This window comes from Vidua chalybeata, chromosome 4 (genome assembly GCF_026979565.1).
Source record: "Vidua chalybeata isolate OUT-0048 chromosome 4, bVidCha1 merged haplotype, whole genome shotgun sequence".
In the NCBI taxonomy this organism is placed as follows: domain Eukaryota; kingdom Metazoa; phylum Chordata; class Aves; order Passeriformes; family Viduidae; genus Vidua; species Vidua chalybeata.
In genome coordinates, this window is record NC_071533.1 from 39,662,581 (window position 1) to 39,682,640 (window position 20,060).

Here is a 20,060-nt window from a genome sequence, read left to right on the forward strand (position 1 = left end):
GAATTGCTAAAGAAGATTTTCTGTACATCTTATCTTGAAATTACTTTTTTTTAAACAAAAAATAAATTAAAGATATAATTACTATTTTTCCTAAAATTGCAAGAATTTAAGAAACAAAACAACCCATGTAGTACAAAAAAGATTAGAAAATGCTAGGATCATCAAGAACCCCATGTAATTTAAAGGCAACTTCAAGATAGCCCTCAATCAAACCAAATATGTAGGCAGCAGACCAATTCTTTCTAGTATTCATCCACAGGTAGTAATTTAAAAAACAATCACAGTGGTGAATAAAAGCTGTTATGATCTATGAAGTACAGCAAGGTGCCATTCAGGAGAGTTGTTTTCAATCATCCATCTCTCAAAGTGCCTTCTGGAACAAACTTTAAAAGGCTGTCTCTTCCAAAGTCACATTTGAAGGAACAAGATGTTTCTAGTACATTTAGTAGTAACTTCAATATTATGCTGCAAATGATGTAGCCCACACAGAGGTATCTTTTATAAGCCAATCATTAGATGTAATACATATTTTCCTCACCAAATTCCAAAATTCAAATTATTACAAGAGCACAGTAACTCCAGGGTGTTAGAGATCTACATTGGTATCAAACAGAGCAGAGTTGGTTTTTAAAGTGACAAAGACATTTAATTTCTATAGTTTTGCTTGTAGAATTGATAGCTACAGCAAATTGAGGATTTAAATCTTTTTAGACACTACTGAAGTGGTTGAGTTACTTCTATTACACTGCTAGCAGCACTTAAAACCTCCAACCACCCTCCTAATTCCCATTCCAATACAGCACATTTTAGTCTCCTTGTCCCACAGCTACTTGATCATGTAATTTGTCCTTTAAAGGCATGGGTGTTTGGGATTAAGGACTTCATGTTGGGTAGGGTAAGAAGTACTTTGCTTGCATTTACATAGATTACATCAACACTTCACCTTGCTAAAACTAGTATCTTTTTCCAAAATACAATGTTTAGTTAATTAGATGATCTAACACTAATAAAGCTGCATTTACCCACATATGCCTTGTAAAAAATGAAGGGAAGCCACATCTGAAGGATGCCTGGTCCAACATACTGCCCAATGCAGGACAATTCTGAAACCAGACAGGGTGCTCTGAGTCATGCCCATAAGCATTCAGGGCAACCTACTCTGGTGTTTGCCCACAAATTCCAGGCTACACTGACAATTTTTTTTCTGATGCAGTAAATAATTGCAATTCCATTTGCAAAAAATTTTAAAGCTCTTCTGGGATAGTATTAATTCTATTTTCATGTTAAAACTGTGGTTTCTATTGAAAAAAAATTTAATCAGTTGCCTGCTGTTACTTTAACATTTGTATGGAAGACCAAAGTCAGTACTCATGTGGTACACATTGTATACCTAATTTATCCTTTGTCTCCACAATGTGCAGGGATTGTGTTCAGGTGATCAAACTTTTCAAAATAATAACAACTTTTATTAAAAAGGTAAATTGACTTTTCACTGATGCAGAAGTACTATAAACTTTTGTTATGATCTTTAATGGCATCTTTTTCATCTTTGTTCTTGCTGCTTTTAAACCCTTCTACTCTGATGCACAATTTCCACAAACCGATCTGTACTATGACTGAAGACCGGCATCAAACAGAAGCAACACATAGAAAGGGAAATATCTACTAGCACAAAATTTTATTCGCAAACTCAAAACTTCAGAGTCTACTAGCCTCAGTTCTCTCTTTCGTGAATTCATCAGACCACCCAAACTGAGAAGCGTCAGCTAAATACTGCCCCATGAACCATTTTATTGTCTGAAAGAAACGTATGTTTTCACATGAAAATCAAATATATCTCAAGCAAACAGGTAGAACTCAAATACAGCAATGCACTGTGTTTCTCTGAAATAGAACAGTAAACATGGATTTTGTAAAATTTTGTGCTTGCTTCTTTTTATTTAAAAAAAAAATGATTAAAAATAAAGACTGCTATTCATCATATAGACTGTCTGCCCACTCTCCTGCCTTCCAACTTAATATCTGATTTCTATTACCAGGTATATTCTTAGGATAGTTCTACAGCAGATCCAAAGTTGATAATACTAGAGGAAAACATTTGTCCCTAAATTGCCTCATTTGGACCTTGATGAGCTTGTACACTGCGCAGGAAGCTTATTTATGCTCCTTGATTAGAATTCTATGATCAGAATTCTATGACTTCAGTGTAAACATTCTCAAAAAGGCAAACCATCACACAATATAGGAATGGGCACTTTAAAAGATTTTACCATCTTAATATTCCTTTTTCCCTTCATCATCAGTGATGTCAGGCTGATTCACAGCCAAAGGAGATACTCCAAGGACAAATAAAGAGGTAATGCTCTTTGGGTACATCTCAACTGGTAAAAGTGTGATTTCAGAGTGCTTCCAACCTCCTGGGCTGCTGGACGCTATAATGAAGTGAAACTTGCTGAAGTACTGCTCCCAGCTCTCAAAGCTGACTTCTAGATCAGCTGGTCCAAAAGACACCTATGACCTGTTCTGGTCAGAACCACAGTTCAGGTGACCATGGGACTAGATTTCCAGGGTATGTGCTCATACTTCTGTTTAGATGCAACCATTCTTAATTTGAGACTCTTTAAGCTTCTTGCACATCAAAATTTTTTACAAGTATCCAATGATCTCATGTTTAAAGTTAAGTACTAAGGTATTATGTAATCAAAATCTTCATCAGGACATCACCACCATCAAGGCCATATGAGACCTTTCATGTATCTGAATATTACTGTGTTCATCATCAGTACAACGTCAGCTTTAAACATTTCTGCAAGTTTTAAACAGATGGGTACTTACCACACCTAAGTAAAAAGAGGGCATTTGGACAAAGTTCTAATACTGGCCATTTTAAAAAATTCAAATACAGTATTACGAAATAGCTATTTAAACGTGAGTTTATACTCAAAATATCTGTTAGAAACCTATTACCTTAATAAGCAATGACCTACTACCTCAGTAAGTTCTGCCACAAGAAGGGTTCTTTAAATACTGTCAATCCCTCAACATCAGACACCTGCGGTGAAAGTGTTTCAAGAATTTCACGCAGCTGGATGAAGCTGCTTAACTAACTAGGACACCAGCCAAATTCAGAATAAAATAAAGAATAATTAAATTGATTAAATGATTAATCATAAGTGTTGTTTATGGGAGCATTACTTCAGGACATTTTTTGAATTTGTTTTTGTTGTTGTTGCTGTTTCTTTTTTAAAATACTCTTCATACATTTTTTTAAACACTAGGCACCACAACTTCGGCCAGAAAAAAGATACATTACAATTTTTCACCAAAATTTGTCTGAAAAAAAAAAAAAAAAGAAAGGACATGAAATATCAAATCTAAGGGTTTTGCATTAAAAATCCCTAACTGTTCTACATTCATCCTCCAAGGTCATTTTTTTGCCAAAATCTTGCCTGGAAAAATAAAGTTTTGATGTCTTTCATGTATGAGCCAACAGGCCAGCCAGGTCCTGAATGCAAATCAGCAACCTGCTACAGCACAGAAGCCTGTGGCTCATTTTACATCACTCTAAGTCATGCTAGCAAGCGAGCCAGAACAACCACATAAGCAAACAAGAACAAAAGCAAGAACGAAACCCCCAAATTCATACCACCATAGTAATTTATTTTACTATCAGCAACTTATTCATCTTCTAGACCATAGCATCATTAATTTAGCTAACAGCTGCTCAATCAACAACCCCTTAGCAAACTTCAAACTTCAGTTCACTAGCTTTCTCTCCAAGAGAGATATTTAAAATGAGAGCCTAGGGATTATCAGTAACAGAGACAAAAAAAAAAAAAAAACAAAACAAAACAAAAAAAAACCAGAAAACAATATGCAGAGTTCAGAAACTTGAACAGAACATCTGTTTGCTGTGTACTAAATAATCCTGCATAGTCAGCCTTACTTGCCGCAGTAGTAAACCACTGACCAGGCTAGCCTGACTAAAAGGCTTATGGCATTTGTATACTTTCTTGCATCCCATAATATCTCTAGAAATTTTAACACTATTTCAGGAATGTCCTGTAGAGGCTTCAGATGATTATTCACATCCATAGCATTCTACTACTCATTAGAATGACTGTAAATGTGCTAGCAGTTCATTTCAAACATTGCAACATGACAGAAAGAGGTCATGTCAATTCCCTGTCAGACTGCTGCCTTGAATTGCATTCTCTTATGTATGCCCATTTACTCCTCAATGCTTAAGCCAAATATATTTTAAATATTTTATACTTCCATTCCAAATGATCCTTCCTCACACTGGAGCCCATTAAAGTACCACCTCAGCCTGCCACATCTGCAAACTGCAGAAGAACGTGAGAAATATGAAAAACTTTGACAAAACTCCTACTGGCCAGCATCATTAAGACACAGAAAAGAAGACATTGATTTCTGGGGTTTCTCCGTATGTCTACATTTCAAACCAATTAATGAATTAATCCATAAATTAAAGGGAATGCTATAATTTACTTCAGAAGGTTGAAATTGGTGAAATTCAAGTCAGACCCTCAGAGATCACGTCACCTGAGGACTATCCCATTTTCTTAATCTTACTCCAACCTTATGGACAGTCCAATGCCAGTTTTATCAGTTTGTCACTGTTCATTCTTGAATGTAATACTAAATAGTTTTGTGCCTTAAACTCATACCGTAACTTATTTTGTAAATCTTTCTGAGAGAAGTCCATAGCATTCCAAACTAGAACTCGTTTCCACTGTATAATTCCATCCAAACTAAAAAGGGGGACTAAGTGCAAGTCTTTGCACTTCACACTGTAAGTCTCAAGCCACAAAAGACCCAAAATACCATTTGAATTAGATCCTGCACACAATAAAATTGTAAAAAAATTTTAGTTACCAGGAATGTAACTAAAATAAATCTCAGAAAAAATACAGTCACAAATAACATTTTCAAGATCATAATTTAGAATTTATTACAAATTACTGTACGATATAAGGATATGTTAAGACAGCACTAACAGAATGAACTGAAAAAGACCTGATTTTTCTTTTCTGTAACATGTGATTACACTGAATATACATTGGGTCTTGGGAATAGGGGGATCAGATTTGGATGGACAGAGTGCTTAGGTACACATGGGAATACATTCCCAAGAGTACACAAAACCATTATCAAGTCTCATAGAGCCCTTAGGCAGATCGTGACTTCTGCCACAGTTTTAACAATAAATTAAGAACACAAGTAATGTGTTAATACATTTCTACTGAGAAAATGCTTCCTATATGAAATTTGAGCTCCTAAACTTCTGAAGTCTCCCGAGTTTCTCAGGAAAGAGTATTTTTGCCATCTCTCTTCAAAAATAATTAAAAAAAATAAAAGTAGATTATTTCATGCTCTACCAAGAAACAATGTATGCAGAGATACCTCAAGCTGGGTATTCATAATGCAAAACAAGACAGACAAAATGTCTTAAAATTTAAATCACATCCCAAGTATCAACACACATATGACAACAGAAGTACACTTGAGTGGTGGATAATCTATGAAACAAAAATGTCACTTATCTCATAAGGAAACTTGGTATCACTAGCATCTCTTATGAACCCACCAAAGACTAAATCTAAGTCAAAAAACCTTCATAAGCAGTAGTGACCACAGTCTATTTCATAGAAGCAAAGTCTATTAGATATCACTAGATGTCCTACCCAAAACTAAGAATAACATCCAAATATTACCTGCGTAGTTAATCTCCCAGCTGTTTCAGCCTTCCTGCACTATAAATCTTTATCCACTGACAACTGGTCTCTGCAGCATACTTTGTGGGACAGAAGCCAAAAGCAGCAACCCCGTGGTCAGGCTCTGCGAGACTCAGGCTACAGTCAGAATGGTTCAGGAACATGAATCAAACCACAGGATGACACTGTAATCACTTGCTAAATAACAGCATTTTAAAAATACAGTTATTTGACTAATAACAGCATTTCAAAAATCTACCACATAAATCTGAATCACATCTCTGATGCAAACTGGTTTTTAACTGCTTTTCTAAGAGGAATTAAGAGTTTTCACAGAGACATTTTGTTAACATTGGTGAAGAGGCAAAAAGTTTAACTCTACATAGACATTTTTTGCATAATCAGAAAATGTGCATTAAGAATGAAGGGACTGGGTTTTGAATAAGAGTACTCATTGTAGATCAGATCATCATGGCCTCTCACGAGACAGACATTTATGGGTTACAATGCAGTTAAACCATTGACAGTAGTAGACAAAGGAAAAAACCCATCCCATTGTTTCTCTATCAAGAATAAATGTCTTTCCCTGACAATTTTCTGCACTACATCACAAACAGCAAAGTTAAAATGCCCATGTTTTTAGCCAAAGTGGGTCATATCTACTCTTTTGACAGCACTAAGGGAACGACACAGCAAATACCCGGCTCAGAAGTGTCCTAGCGAGTGACAGGCAGAAGAGACAAGAATTGCTCCTCCACAGTGTGATCCCAATAAAAACACTGCCATGCAGCTATACGACAGGGGACACCTGTGCTTTGGTCAAACCCATCTTGATAAAATGCTACTAAGACATACGCCTGCCACTTAGCTAAAAGGCAGGCGACATTCATCATGCATTGGGCATATTTTCTGCCATATGGCATGATGTGCTTGTACGTAATTTGCAGACTATCAAAAGTTCATCTGCCATATGATTAAAACCAGCCCAATTCCCAGGCAGACATTCCTATCTCTGTGAGGGAGGAATGCTCTTATGATCGAAGGCCCAGGCATTGAATCAGAGTAAGAATTCTTCACTGGTCAGATCTATAAGCCTTAAAATAAGCTTATCTGGACAAGACTACAGTTTAGCATTTAAAACTACTTTAAAAAGAAACAACAGGTGTGTAAAGTACTATTCCTATTAACAAGGAGAAAGTTGCTAATATAAAAAGCATGTCCTCACAGAGTTTAGTTAAAATACAGATTCTCCTAGATCTTTTCCCCTGTACTAAAAAAATACTGATATTTCTAGATATTGAAAGCATGATTACCAAATCAGTCAGCATATTATGGAAGACACTCCAGTAGGTTGCTCTTTTTTGCTTTTCAAATAAAGATTGAAGTTTTATTTCATGTATTGAGAAAAACAGCACAGACATCAAAGCAGGTCCAACTTGAAATATTGTATTGCACACAGCAAGAGTGTGCAAGTTTGCTGTCCCAAGATAATGTGTCTTTACATACCCACACAATTACTTTGAATACAATATGTATTCAGAGTTGATGAGATAAAGTTGCCTTTCTTCAAGTACAAACAGTATCCAAGTTCAAAGGACAGCATCTGATCTTGTTCTATTAGATGCAAATGATTGTTTCAGTTCACAGAATAAACTGACAGACTGCCTCTAGCCCACAAGCCCTAACCAACAACAAAAAATCCAAAAGCAAATTAGCTTTTAAAAAGTATGCTTAAACAAATGGGGGAAGGAATCTCTCCCCCAGGAAGCTCTTTTAAAAACAAGAGTCAGAGATTGATTTCATCAGGTAAGAACTTCACCATCACTAACAGTTTTGCACAGAAAAAGTCACTGGGAAGAGCAAGAGTCTTCATCAATACTCATTACGTGCTATTTAAAAGACCCAAAACCTACATCCACAATGCAAGTGCCTTCAAACTACTGAAGAAACACAAACGGAAAACTGTAACTAATGTATAACTCCTCTTTTCAGCCACTAGCTGCTCCTTCCAAATGAAGGACAAGTCAAACTGTCCATACAGATGATGACCTAAAAGGCATGAAGACAAATGGCTTCACTTTGCTTCACATAATAAGACATTAAAAATCTTGAATTACACCATCATTCTGGTGAGACACTTTGCATCAGAGCATTAAACATATTTTATGAATAATTAGGAACAAAATGCATCAAAGTCAAAGAACTTCTTATCTCTTTCATAAACAGTAGAAATTAGCTATTCATAAGCATATTGTCAACAGCAGCACATTCCCAAAAAACAGCTTCAAATTCTGTAACCATACAATGACAAAATTTCTCTTCACCACAAGCTTCACAGCAACAAACTTTTAAAAGGTCAGTAAAAAATTCTGCAACATCATAAAGGTTTCTTGGTTACAGAAAATGTATTTAGAATCAGGACATCTGTGACAGTTCTCCTCAGCAAAGATGAACACAAAAACATGCACAAGAAAACAATGGAGACACCCAACAACAGAAATGGACACCTAAGACAATAGTTCCATGGTAACTAGGATTGATCTTCATCTTGATTTCTACAGGACCATTCTCCCCTTGTGCTCCCAGCTCTGGACTTGCCTCCTGGCTCACCCCAGCATTAGTACCCAGTCAGCGACACAACGCACTGATTCTGCTGGAAAACAATCCTAAAAACAATGGGGTTCATTTTAGCCAAATCGTCTCCTGGGCTCAGTTTAGGTGGCAGAAGGAGGACATATAAGCAGAACCATGCCAGTTTGGACTCAGTAGGCTGCATTATCCTCCTGCAATACTTTTCTTCTCTCCTTCCAGGTAGCTTAAATCCATAAGAACTTAAACACCACAGCATAACAGTTGTGGAATCTTAGCACCATTTCTATTCATGCCTTTCTGAAAGTGTATCACCATGGAAATACTACTGTATGTAAATTTTTGTTTATCCATTTTCAATCTTTTCCATTACTTCCAGGAGTACTAGTCCAGTTTTCATTCATCAGTGTGATGTATAAATTGTTAAATCACAGATATCTGTAACACTTTTTTAGGCTAAAAAGAAGAAGGTAGCAAAAAACCAAAATAAGACCCTTTTCACAAAATTCAACTTACCTATTGATGTTACAAAGATTAGTAAGTGGAAGTAGAGAAATCCTCTTATCTTATTAGAATAACCTTAGTATCACGTTCAAAGCCCAGAATTTTAACCAAACAGTTGAAGACTACTTATTTAACTGGAATAAAATCAAAAACTCCTAATGCAATCTGTACAGATCTCTAAAGTTATAAATAATTTTTCATATCTGATTTATATATTAACTCTCACTATTTTCCTTCACGTGTACAACTTCTCATTAAGTCTTATGTTGTGCATGACAACCATTGTAACACTATTTTGTAAGTCAAGATAGGTTTTAATCGAAATAGCTCTAATAGGCAAGTACTACAGACACAGGTCTGGATAAACCACAGCCTATAGCACTTGTCCCACTTCACATACCAGGTCACAGTTCTTGGCTGTGACCAGCAGTACATACTTTGCACACATAAGCAAATAGTCCACAGCATTTCCTGACTTGTTAACTTCACATGCCTGAGATGAAAGACACAGTGCAGCTCTATCACTTCCAGAAGAATAAAGAATAAAAGCATTATCTTGGAGTTACGTTAGCCATTTTCACTAATGCTAAAATCAACAACACCTAGCCCCATGCAAATGACAGACTGGTTAAAAAACTCACATACACAATCACTTTGTATTTGAACACTCTCATGCTATCACAGCTATAGTAGACTGCAATATTAGAATTCTACTTTACACTGGATAAACAAATAAAGATGTCAGAACTTCAGACACAGCTCGTCTCTCATTGCATGTTCAGCACTTGCATCATGGGTTTTATTTTGAATAAATATAGATGAATTAAGTAAAAGCAGTCCTCAACCTGTCACTGAAATCAGAATGAGATACTAGACAGTTTCACAGGGAGCATGCACATTCCTGAGCAGACAAAGAGGTAGGAATAAATTAGGTGGAATTGGGATAAAAACCAGCAAATGATACTACAGGATGAAACAGGGAAGAAAAAGATATTTGGGGAAAAAAATTGTTGCCCTATCTCACTACAGGATTATTTCAAGCTGTACATCTTGGAGTACCATCAAAGGATTCTCTACTGATTTTTCAAAAGAGCAAGTTGACCATTGCTTTTTAAGGCTCAAATGTCATAAAGTATGTTGAAACAATCATTTAGCAGCTCCACACCATCAAAAACACGAAAGCCTCATTCCCTCCTCAGTTACTAGCAAACAAGGGAAGGGAAGATAGAAAGGGAATGAGAAATGATGTGAGAAAGCAGTGACAGTTTGCCATTAAATTAGTTCTTAGCAAGCAGCAGCCTAAAGAAAGGCCATTATCAGGTGGTTGCTGCAGTGGTAAATGATCAGTGTTGAGGTCAGCACTTAAAACAGAAGATCAATCCCTTTCAAACTGTAATAACTAACACTTATTATTTTATTCATCTGTCACAGCACAGCTTTCTTACATGTATGAAAGAATCAATCCAAATGTATTTTTGAGTCTCTGATGATGCCTCTCACCATGTTATTTCATTTCTGCTTGCCTCTTATTTGCAACCTTTAATGAGCCCAGTGTCTTCTACGACTCCTATTTCTGCTGTGACTGAAAGTCTTTTACCATGCACCCCTGAGCTACAGCAATGTCCAGGAAAGAGACAGGATGGAAGGCCCCCTGCTTAAATAACTTCAATTTCAGTATCTTCAGTCGTCACAGTCTCTGCTGTTCACAAGACAAGAGAAAGCAAGTTCCAGTGAAAAGATAAGGAATAAACTGCCTTTCTTTTCTATGGAAAAAGGGCAAATGACATTTAATTGCTGAAACCTAGTAAATTTTCTAATTCAGAATCTAATCAAATCTAGCACACACTACAGAATCCCACGCTAAAATTTGTAGTGTTTTCACCTCCCCAAAAGATGAAAGCAGCAATGGAAACTGCATTCCCTACTCACAAAGCAAACTCTTTCACAATCTCTTGACTTGTAAAGTTCTCTGCTTTTCTGCACATCCAATGCTTCTCAAGCACTTTCTCAGTTATACAGCTAGCAAGTACTCTCAAAACATTTTAGCAGAAGTATACTATAAACTATTTCAAATGTACAAATGTATTTTTAAAAGATTTTAGTCCTCAGTGGAAAGCAAAGTGAGAACAGAAAGGATAATTTTGTTTTCATAACATCTCATTCCTTACCACTGACAGCAGTAGGACAGGAGTGCAGATAAAGATTTAAATGAATATCACTCGAAGCTTCAGAATATGTGACACAGAACTCATTATAGGCAAGCTATTAAAAAAAAAATCTGCTTTGAGTCAATGGTGATCAGCAGTGTGTGTTGAACTATTTATTATGTAGAAACCAAGATATGAGAAGCCCTGAATTCATGGTAAGACAACCAAGCATCATCCAACTGCTGAAAAATTCAGATTACTGAGATTCTTATCTCCCATTTCACTCCTCCTTGATGCTTACTCTGTTGGTTCCACTAAGGAATATAACAAACATGAGGCCTACTTAAAATGTGTTGAATGATAGGAAAAAAAAAAAAATTCCTTTCTAAATTCCTGTCCCACCCCAAGCCCCTATTAATTATCAGAAAAAAACCCTCAAAGCAATACTTTACAATTACTCAGTATTCCAAGAACTTGAAAGAGTTTCAAGGGAACTTAAAAAAATTATGCATTCCTCTAACCCTTTCTCAGCTTTTCATCTGCTTCATCTTCTTCAGTCCATAGTTGTCTCTCAGTATTTTCGTCAAGTAGTAGGAGGATAAAATTCATACTTTGGGCTATTTCCCTGCTGACAATAAGCCAGTTCCAGAAAAACTGTCATGACCGGCAAGTTCTCAGCTTGCTGTAGCTTGAGGGAGTAATGAACAGAGAAATTAAATCTATATATTTAGTGACTGAAAATGTTGCTTCAGCTCTCACATTCTTGCCTTTATGTCTCTGTCTATCTGAATGATAGATCTTAAAGTGCCCTCTCTTTTGGGCCACTAGCCTTTAAAACAAATCAGCACAGAACAGTAAGTGTTTGGAGATAAAAATCACTGGTGAACATTGCAAAACATTAAAAACCCTTAAGCTTCTACAACGCTCCCAAAACACAAGCTAAGTCACTACTGCCGTTGAAAGTGTGAGATTCTCTAACATCAGTGGGATTATTCAGATACATAAAGTGGGCAAAACTGAAAACTGAGTCCCAAGCTTGAAGCTGATATAAATTTTTTTCCATGGTTGTACACAAGGCTGTAATTGTATTAACAGACCTGCACCATGTAAGCAGTAACAAATGCATGTTCTAGAAAAGAACATGAGAAAAAATATTACAAAACATAACAACCACAAGCACAATTTTCCAAGAAGCTTTCAAATATGGCATTTTCAACTGCCCTCTTATTTCCAGATGTGAATATTTTAAACCAGTAACAAAGTTCCTAACTGTGCTCAAATACACCTGGCAATTTATAAACATATGGCTAATGTCTCACAGTACTAGTCTTCAGTATTTGTATCTTCTAAATCAAAGACGATAAAAATTTTTTTAGAACATCAAACATGACTTTTCTATGTAATCATCCAGGGAATGCAGCATAACAACAGCAGAAGGAATATTGTCTGTAAAAACTTACCTATTCTGCACTTACTTTACCAATGAAACATTTTAGAAGCCTGTGTACTATAATATTCCATAGGTACATAATGAAAACTTTATGATCTCTATCAGAGAAAATAGTTGGGGAAAAAGGAAGTCCTAAAGTATCACCAGACAAGGCAACATGTTTTCAGTCATTCTTTATAATTCATTACCTTCATTTTGACAATTTATTATAAATTTTAGAAACATTAATCCAGATTTTATTGTATTGACAAACTTGGAAAATCACTTTTCAACTTTTCTGACAGCAAGCCCAAATAATGTTCTGTATGGTTCCTAAATGTATATTCTCTAAATACATGTAAGATAAAACTGAATCTAAAGCAAAATCATCACAAGACTTAGACGAATTTCTTATTAGCTTTTCCAAAACAGGTCACCAGTATAAATACAGACTGCAAATAGAGATATTGTAAACACAAATACTGCAAGTTGCACATCAAATGGGCTTATCAGTCTCTCTTCTGTGCAGGCAATTCAGCTTCACAGCTGATCCATGTACACTAAAGCATAGATTCTCTTAAGTACCTAGGGCAAAATCTCTTTTTGTTTGTTTTGAATGACTGACAAAGGTTAACAATTATTTCAAACACGACTCTTCTGAAAAAGGTCTTTGTAATCTGTAATGAGAACTAAGGGAGTAAGGTCTCAGGACTTGGTTTCCCTTTCACCTGTAAGGTATTAATGAAACAATATTTATCCTATCTCTATAGGATGGCAAACACACAAGTGTTATGTCACTGTCTACTCTGTTAATGAGAGTGAAGACTCAAATTTTACTATCAAATATGAATAGTCTTGAACTTTTCAGGACTACAGAATGTATTAAATTAAATTAGTAGTATACTCATTGAGGCAGTATTAGCACATTCCATATCACATTTTGCTTTACCTCAATCATACCATCTTCTATTCCACTTTGAAAACACAAATTTAAGGTCTAAAACTGAACAAAACTTCATATCCACTATTTCTAGAGAGAGTAAAGACAGAAGTTTCATATTGCCTGCGTTAAAAAAAAAAACAAACAAGAATGCCAGGTGTAATAAATAACACTGTCTTGTATACCTTATCACCTCACTAATATTTACAAGGTAACTAACATGTTGTGTAGTACACAGGAATTTAAGCATGAAGTTTGCCACTACTGGAATTTGCTGTTATAGCAAGTAAGACTGAGCAGTAGGCCTTACACAGCACATGATGCTCGTCAAAACTTCCCTCTGCAACTTGCAGCCAGCAAGCTTCACCACAACCACCTTTTCTAAGTTCACCTGAGAAACAGAAACCAAGGCCTTAATTTATAATTCAGTGCTGCTTGTTTCATAAATTTATAGTGTCTTTTAGAAGTTGGTTTGTTTGTGTTTTTTTTTTTTTTTTTTAGATAATAAGACTGCACTGTTTCCAATTGCAACACCGTATGTCATAATATGCACAAAGTTTTGGTTTAATTGCTTTTCAGCACCACTTCGGACAAAAGATGCGTTTTGCACTAGGTATCTCGTGCGCCTGTGATCCAGCTATTAAAAACAGTCATTGAAGCCGACGCACAGAGCCAGCATCCGCGTCCAGCCGGCAGAACTGCCCCAGGCACACCGGGACGAGCAGCCTTCTCACAGGGTGCTTCCCTCGCTGAAGCACTTCCACAGCAGTTCCACAGAGCTCGGCCCCGGCAGGCGGGCTCCGGCTGGCGGGGGCTGAGCGGATTTGGGCTCGCTGAGGCCTAGCGAGCACACGAGGCCTCCGGCTGCCCCGGCTCCTTCCCCGGCAGCCCCGCACACGGCTCCGGGCGGGCCAGGGGAGCGGGGGCACACGGGAGGGCCCGGCGCCCGGGATGCTCCGCAACCCAGGACGGGGGAGGCGGCCCCGCTCCGCAGCGCCCGGGGAAGACGGAGGACGAGGAGCCAGCGCCTCCGGTTTGGGAGGGACTCGCAAACTTTGGTACCTGTCGGGAACTCCCCAAATGCCAGCAACCCCCGGCCGCTCCCAGAGAAGCTCCACAGGCTTTTCCCTCCCTCCCCGCCCCAACACCAACTCAAGCCACAGGCTTAGAAACAAGCCTGTACCCGTGTCTGTGGGAAGGAGTGCACGGTGTGCGCCCCCGCTCCCCGTCCCGAGAGGGGACCCTGTGGCGCGCCCCCCTCCCGTCCCTCCCTGCGGGGCCGCTCCGAGCCCACCGCCCGCCCGGGCCTCGCCATCTCCCTGCCCGCGCTCCACCTGTCCCGGGGGTCGATCCAGCTGGTCTGCCTGGTGTTGTGGTCGATGTAGAAGACTTTGCCGTCGTAATCCCGCGCCTCTTCCCAGCCATCGGGTAAGGGAAGCTGCCCATTCCCCGCTTTCCTAGGCATGGTCGGGCGGCGGGGGTAGATGCTCCATAGGGACAGAAAGAAAGACGGGAAGCGGGAAAAGCCCCGACCCGGGCCGGGGAAGGGGCCGGGAGCGGGGGCTCGCGGGAGCCCAGGGAAGCTCTCTGCCGGCTCTCAGTCCACCATGCTCCGGCTGCCGCCTCGCCCGCGCCGCGGCGGCGGGTCAGGGCTGCCGGCGGAGCCCAGCTGCCGTCTGGGCGCGGGGAGCCCGGCTGAGCCCCGGGCGGCCGCGGCCGCCGCTCATTAGCATGAGATTAGCATCCATCTCATCTGCATGCACATTCCTCCCGCCGCATTCCTCAGGGTTAACCCTGGCCGCGCTGCCCGCCGGGCTGGGCCGGGCAGGCCCCGGCCGCGGAGCCGGCGCGGAAGCGTCCGGCGGGCAGGAGCGGGGAAAAGGCTGCGAGAGGGGCCCGTCTGCTTCCATCGAGCTTTGCCCGGGGACTCGGCCGGCCTGGGGGCGGGAGACAACCCCCCGCGGGGGACGGGCGCTCCGGCCGCGTCCCCGCAGCCTGGCGGGGCAGCTGGCGGGGCCGGGAGCCCCGCGGTCACCGCCGCCCCGCGGGGGACGACAGCGCCCCGGCATGACGGACACCGGCGCGTCCCATTCTTTGTCTGCGAACTTGCTGCGGCCCTGCCTCGGGTGGCGCAGGAGACTTTGTCGCGGGGCAACTCTTGGCCCTCGGAGCGCGGGGAACGTGCCCTGGGAAAAGGCAGCTTTGCCGCTGCCTCCATGCCCAGAGTCGGGGCGGTGTCGAGTTCCCTCTCCCAGCCGTTCAGGTCTCGCCAATCTCCCTTCACATCCTTGTGAACTCTCGCTAAAGTCCAGCAAGGTTCAAGGTTCCTAAGAAGGACCTTGTTATTTAGAATACTTGAGTTCAAAATTTAAATACAAATGGGAACCCCTCTTTAACCATGAAAGTACTTAAACTTAATGTCTTTAATTTTGTTTTTGCGTGTTTGTTGGTTTGGGGTTTTTTTAACAGAACCACCAGTGAAGAATATGTGTATGCCCCGAGTGCCCTGGACTGTTGTGGCCTGAAAAGCAAGCAGCTAAGTCGCGTTAAGTATAGACACCAGGTGTGAGTTACTGAGTGTTTATCTCTCATTTGCCATAGGAGAAGAGTACCCCAGGCTGGTTACCATGGTTCAACTGATAGAAGGTAACTTAATGAGCTCTATTAATTTGCATGTGTATCTGATTCCCAAGATCTGGCACCAGAAGTAGAGCATCAATGGAGAAATATGACTCTTTAGTTTAGCAGCTAGGATTCCGAGGTAACTCAAGTCCCTGTTTCCTAGAATGTTTTATTTCTTTTCATTTAAAGTTTTAAGTAACAGGATTTTGCTGGGAGAGGAAGTCTCAAACCCAGAGCTGGTTTTGTGGTGGATTTTTTGTTTGTTTGTTTGTTTGTTTGTTTTGTGTGTTTTTTGTCTTGGTTTGGGGTTTTTTTGGGGGGGGTTGTTTGGTTGGGTTTTTTTTTGTTTTTTTGGGTTTTTTTGTTTTGTTTTTTTGTTTTGTTTTGTTTTTTTTTTTTTTTTTTTTTTTTTTTTTGTGGTTTTTGTTTTTTGTTGGTTTGGTTTGGTTTGGTTTTTTTAATGCCTGTTTATCTTCTCCATTATAGCTTTCTAGTATTCAGCTCTATAAATTATTCTTCTGGGGCAATTTACACTTATTAAGTACTAGACTTGTTCTGTGCATAACAAGTTTTTGGATTCCACTTCAGAGGCCACATATCTGACAAGCCTTGAAGTAATGAATTTGCAGCTGTCTAAGTCCTACTGTTGGGTCTGCTCCTAAATAGAAAAGTGTACCAGCAAGCTATTATTTTAATTTAGCTAATTGCCAGTCTGGTAGAGATAAGATCTGCATTATTTTAGTCATTCTACTTATTGTATTCTCCAATCTTGTCTCCAAACAACCCATATGGCTCCCTTCTCCAGACTTTTTTTAAGATTTTGATGTCAGTTATATTAAGGTAATGTGCTGTGAAACTGTACATTAACTGTACTTCATACATGAAGTAAGGTCGTGGTAGTTAACAGTGGAGAAAAACTGAGCTGTGCTAACTTCTGGATATCCATAAGAGTTGAGCTGCTTAGAGAATGCAGCAGGACCATTGCCTATTAAAGAGACAGATACATTTCTTTTCAGTAAGAATATTGTTTCAATGAGCTTTTTGGTTTGTAAGGGCCAGTTTTCTTGTCCATCAGTAAAAAAACATCCCCACGTTTACCAAGCATTTAGTTTATGTCCTTTTAAACAGTCTCCTCAATTTTATAATTTGTTTATAGATGTTGCCCTATAGTGAGAAATTACATGTGGCAGTTGTGAGAGAGGATAAACTGAATTTCCTTTTCCATTTTAAAGTTCAGTTTGCATTATCAATAAGACATTTTGTTATGTAAGTTGATAAAAATCTCTACAGGATATACATTCCTTTCTGAAACCAACTGCCAGTTACTTATCTTTGGCATTAACCAGGAGCTTTTATAACAATATAGCCTTTTTCATCTTGAAAAAGCAAGCCTGTTATACAGCAGCATTCCTGTACTCCTAGTCCCCAAATAATTCACACAAAAGAGTAAAATTAGAAAATCTGTAAAACCAAGACAAAACTGGAACATCATTTCTGTCAATACTTCCTCTGAAGGTAGTTATGGCACCTGAGGGAATACTCGGTTCCTACTCTGTCACCACCAAGGCAGGCAGACCTGCATCTTTGATTACTGGTAAAATGAGATCCACATGGATGTGGATCTGAGTTATAACCATCTTTACCAATGTAATCCTTCTCATAAGAAGACATCCATATTTTAATTATCATAAATAAATGGAAATTGTAGCTTTTAAATTTTGGAAACGAATACACTGAAGTCATTGCATAATTGTCTAATTTTTACATACATGCTTGTGTGTCTATATACAGATGTGCTTACACTGAAGTATAAACTTCTGCATGGTGTTAGGCTCAGCCCTTCCTCCCTCTGTTTTCCATTGTTTGAGTACTTCATTGTGTTTCCATCCATTGTTAGAGTCTACAGTCCAGAATGCCAGTTTAGGACTACTTAGGCATGACAGTGCTTGACATCAGATGGACAAAAAGTAGGTATTATTTGTGTAAACAGACCTTTAATATTGCCAGTGAGAACATATGGCTTTTTGAAGGCATTTTTTCAAGTATACCTCCTGCATTTTAACGGATAACCTGCCTAGCATGTTGTGCTGACATTGTCAGCTGACAGCATACCACAGATTGTTTGGCTTAATTACATAAGACAGCATAGTTCAGAAGATACAAGCATGCTTTATTCAAAACACAGAAGGGTTCATATGAAGGAGGTGCCCAAAAGCACAGAACAATCTAGCTATGGCATGATTTAAGTATCTGTCAGAAAGTATGATAAATAACAAGAAGTAATCAATGTGTAAGAGCTAATCATTCCTATCTTGTGCTTTGCATATGCATGTTTAAGTGTCCTGAAGAAATTCCCATGGTAAGTAGTGCATAGTTAAAGAATTGAGGTAAAGGGAATTAGAATCATAACTGTTTTGTGTTGACTAGAAGAAAAAATGTCTATGTGAAAATTCAGAACACAAGTATGGAAGTGGCTGTATCCAAAGGAGGTCTTCAAAGGCCTATACTTGTATCCTGTCACATAACAAGAAACATACCCACTCCAGTCTTTGCTAATGTAGTTAATCTCCTGGTACTCTCTGCTTGCTTTTTCATAATAAGGCTGTTCCTGGGACTGACTGTGATTAAATAAACCTGTGTTTGTACCTTGTCCTTCCCTAATAGGAGACTCCCTTAATTTGATCCACTGGAGTGTCATCTCTGGTGAAATGTACAGCTGTTACAGCTCTAACTTGTACTATCCACAAATGGCTCTGAAGCAGGAGCTGCAGCAGCTTCCCTGAAAATTTCCATACTTCAGCTTTCACTACTTGCACACAGATTTTGAGTTTAGAATGAATTATGGAGTATGGCAACAGAATTAATTTCTAGAAGCATCTGACAAAAATATTTGAAAGTATATATTAGTTATGTTGGGGTTTTTTTGAACACTTAAACCATCAAATATGTTCAGTGAGTCTGACTTCTGTCACATGCAGCTACTGTGGAACTCTAAAAAGTAATCAGCATTTTCAGCATTATAAATATTTTTTTATTTAATAACAGTGAATTTTATCTGACAGCTGTGTTTTCAAAGAAAAAAGCACACACCAAAAAATCTTCCCATCTGCAGTGAGATTTTTACTTTTAAAAAGTGTTTAAAAAGTCCTGCAAAGAAAATCTCTGTACATGCATGAGGAGGAAAGGAGGAGGAGTGCTGCTTTTAGTGTTGTCAGCTTCTGATGCATGTATACATCTGACAGTAAAAGATCTTTGAATAATACTGTTTCTGGTTGAATTTATGATGAAGGTCTGCAGAATCGATGGAGCCAGATAATGTTTATGCTCATCCAGGTTTTCTTGTTATTCCAAAGCCTGCTCTATCCACTTACATCCATTTGAGCAGCTTGCTGCTTAGACAGTTCTACAAAGATTTCCCAGAGTATCAGTGGAAAAATACTATACCAGGTTCTGCTTCAAATTAATATATTAGCCCTTTTTTTCCCCCAGAATTCTGGCCTCTTTTTTTTTTGCTTTCAGGCATGCATAGGGGAAAGTACTGAGCAATTACATGTTTTGAGTCAAGATATACTATGAATCTGAAAGTAAGCACAGAGAATGATTTTAAGTTAGTGTTAGTCTGATTAAAAGTTTAGAGTAGAAAATGAAAAGTTCAGAATGGAAATGATGTGATATGAGCTTTGCTTCAAAGTTAGCTATGGAAATGTGAGCGTTTTCATGGTAAAATCTTCTCAAACTCCCCCAAGCCACTCATTAACCTGACTTAACATTCAATTCTGTTAAGTCTGATTCATACTGCTGAAATTTCTGTGGACAAAGAGAAAAGAAAATGGAGAATTTTGGTTGTTCCAAAATCCCTAGGACTGATGAAGTTCAAATTAGTGTCTGATGCATATTCCCAAAAGATTCTTGATGCAGTCTTGGTATTAAATATCCCATAGTAACAGTCTCACTGTATCTTTTGTGTGTTTCTGATACTTGTACACAGATTTAGGTTTCCTACATTTCGTCATATCTGTGGAATTACTCTGTATATTCACTGCTGCCTAATTGCTTTGGAAAACCACAAAGCATGTCTGGTTAGCCAAAAA

At 38.8% G+C, this 20,060-nt stretch overlaps 2 protein-coding genes across 5 annotated transcripts in view; one reads left to right on the top strand and one right to left on the bottom strand.

The window, feature by feature from the left end:
• The window catches only part of WWC2 (WW and C2 domain containing 2), a 94,951-nt gene extending 80,023 nt beyond the window's left edge, over window positions 1-14,928 (bottom strand). Inside the window, exon 1 of the mRNA XM_053940894.1 lies at window positions 14,682-14,928. Within this exon, the coding sequence (XP_053796869.1) occupies window positions 14,682-14,812 (131 nt within the window). The 5' untranslated portion in view covers window positions 14,813-14,928. The remainder of the gene's footprint in view (window positions 1-14,681) is intronic.
• Window positions 13,870-20,060, top strand: part of DCTD (dCMP deaminase) — a 60,238-nt gene continuing 54,047 nt past the window's right edge. For 2 of the 4 annotated variants that reach the window (XM_053940891.1, XM_053940892.1), the window contains exons 1-2: window positions 14,430-14,775; window positions 15,949-15,993. Coding sequence is in view for 1 of the 4 variants with exons in the window: in XM_053940887.1 (XP_053796862.1) it covers window positions 14,299-14,405 (107 nt within the window). In the remaining 3 variants the exon portion in view is untranslated. Of the gene's footprint in view, window positions 14,406-14,429; window positions 14,776-15,948; window positions 15,994-20,060 lie in introns of those variants that run through there. The other 2 variants (XM_053940887.1, XM_053940893.1) reach the window with 2 other exon arrangements.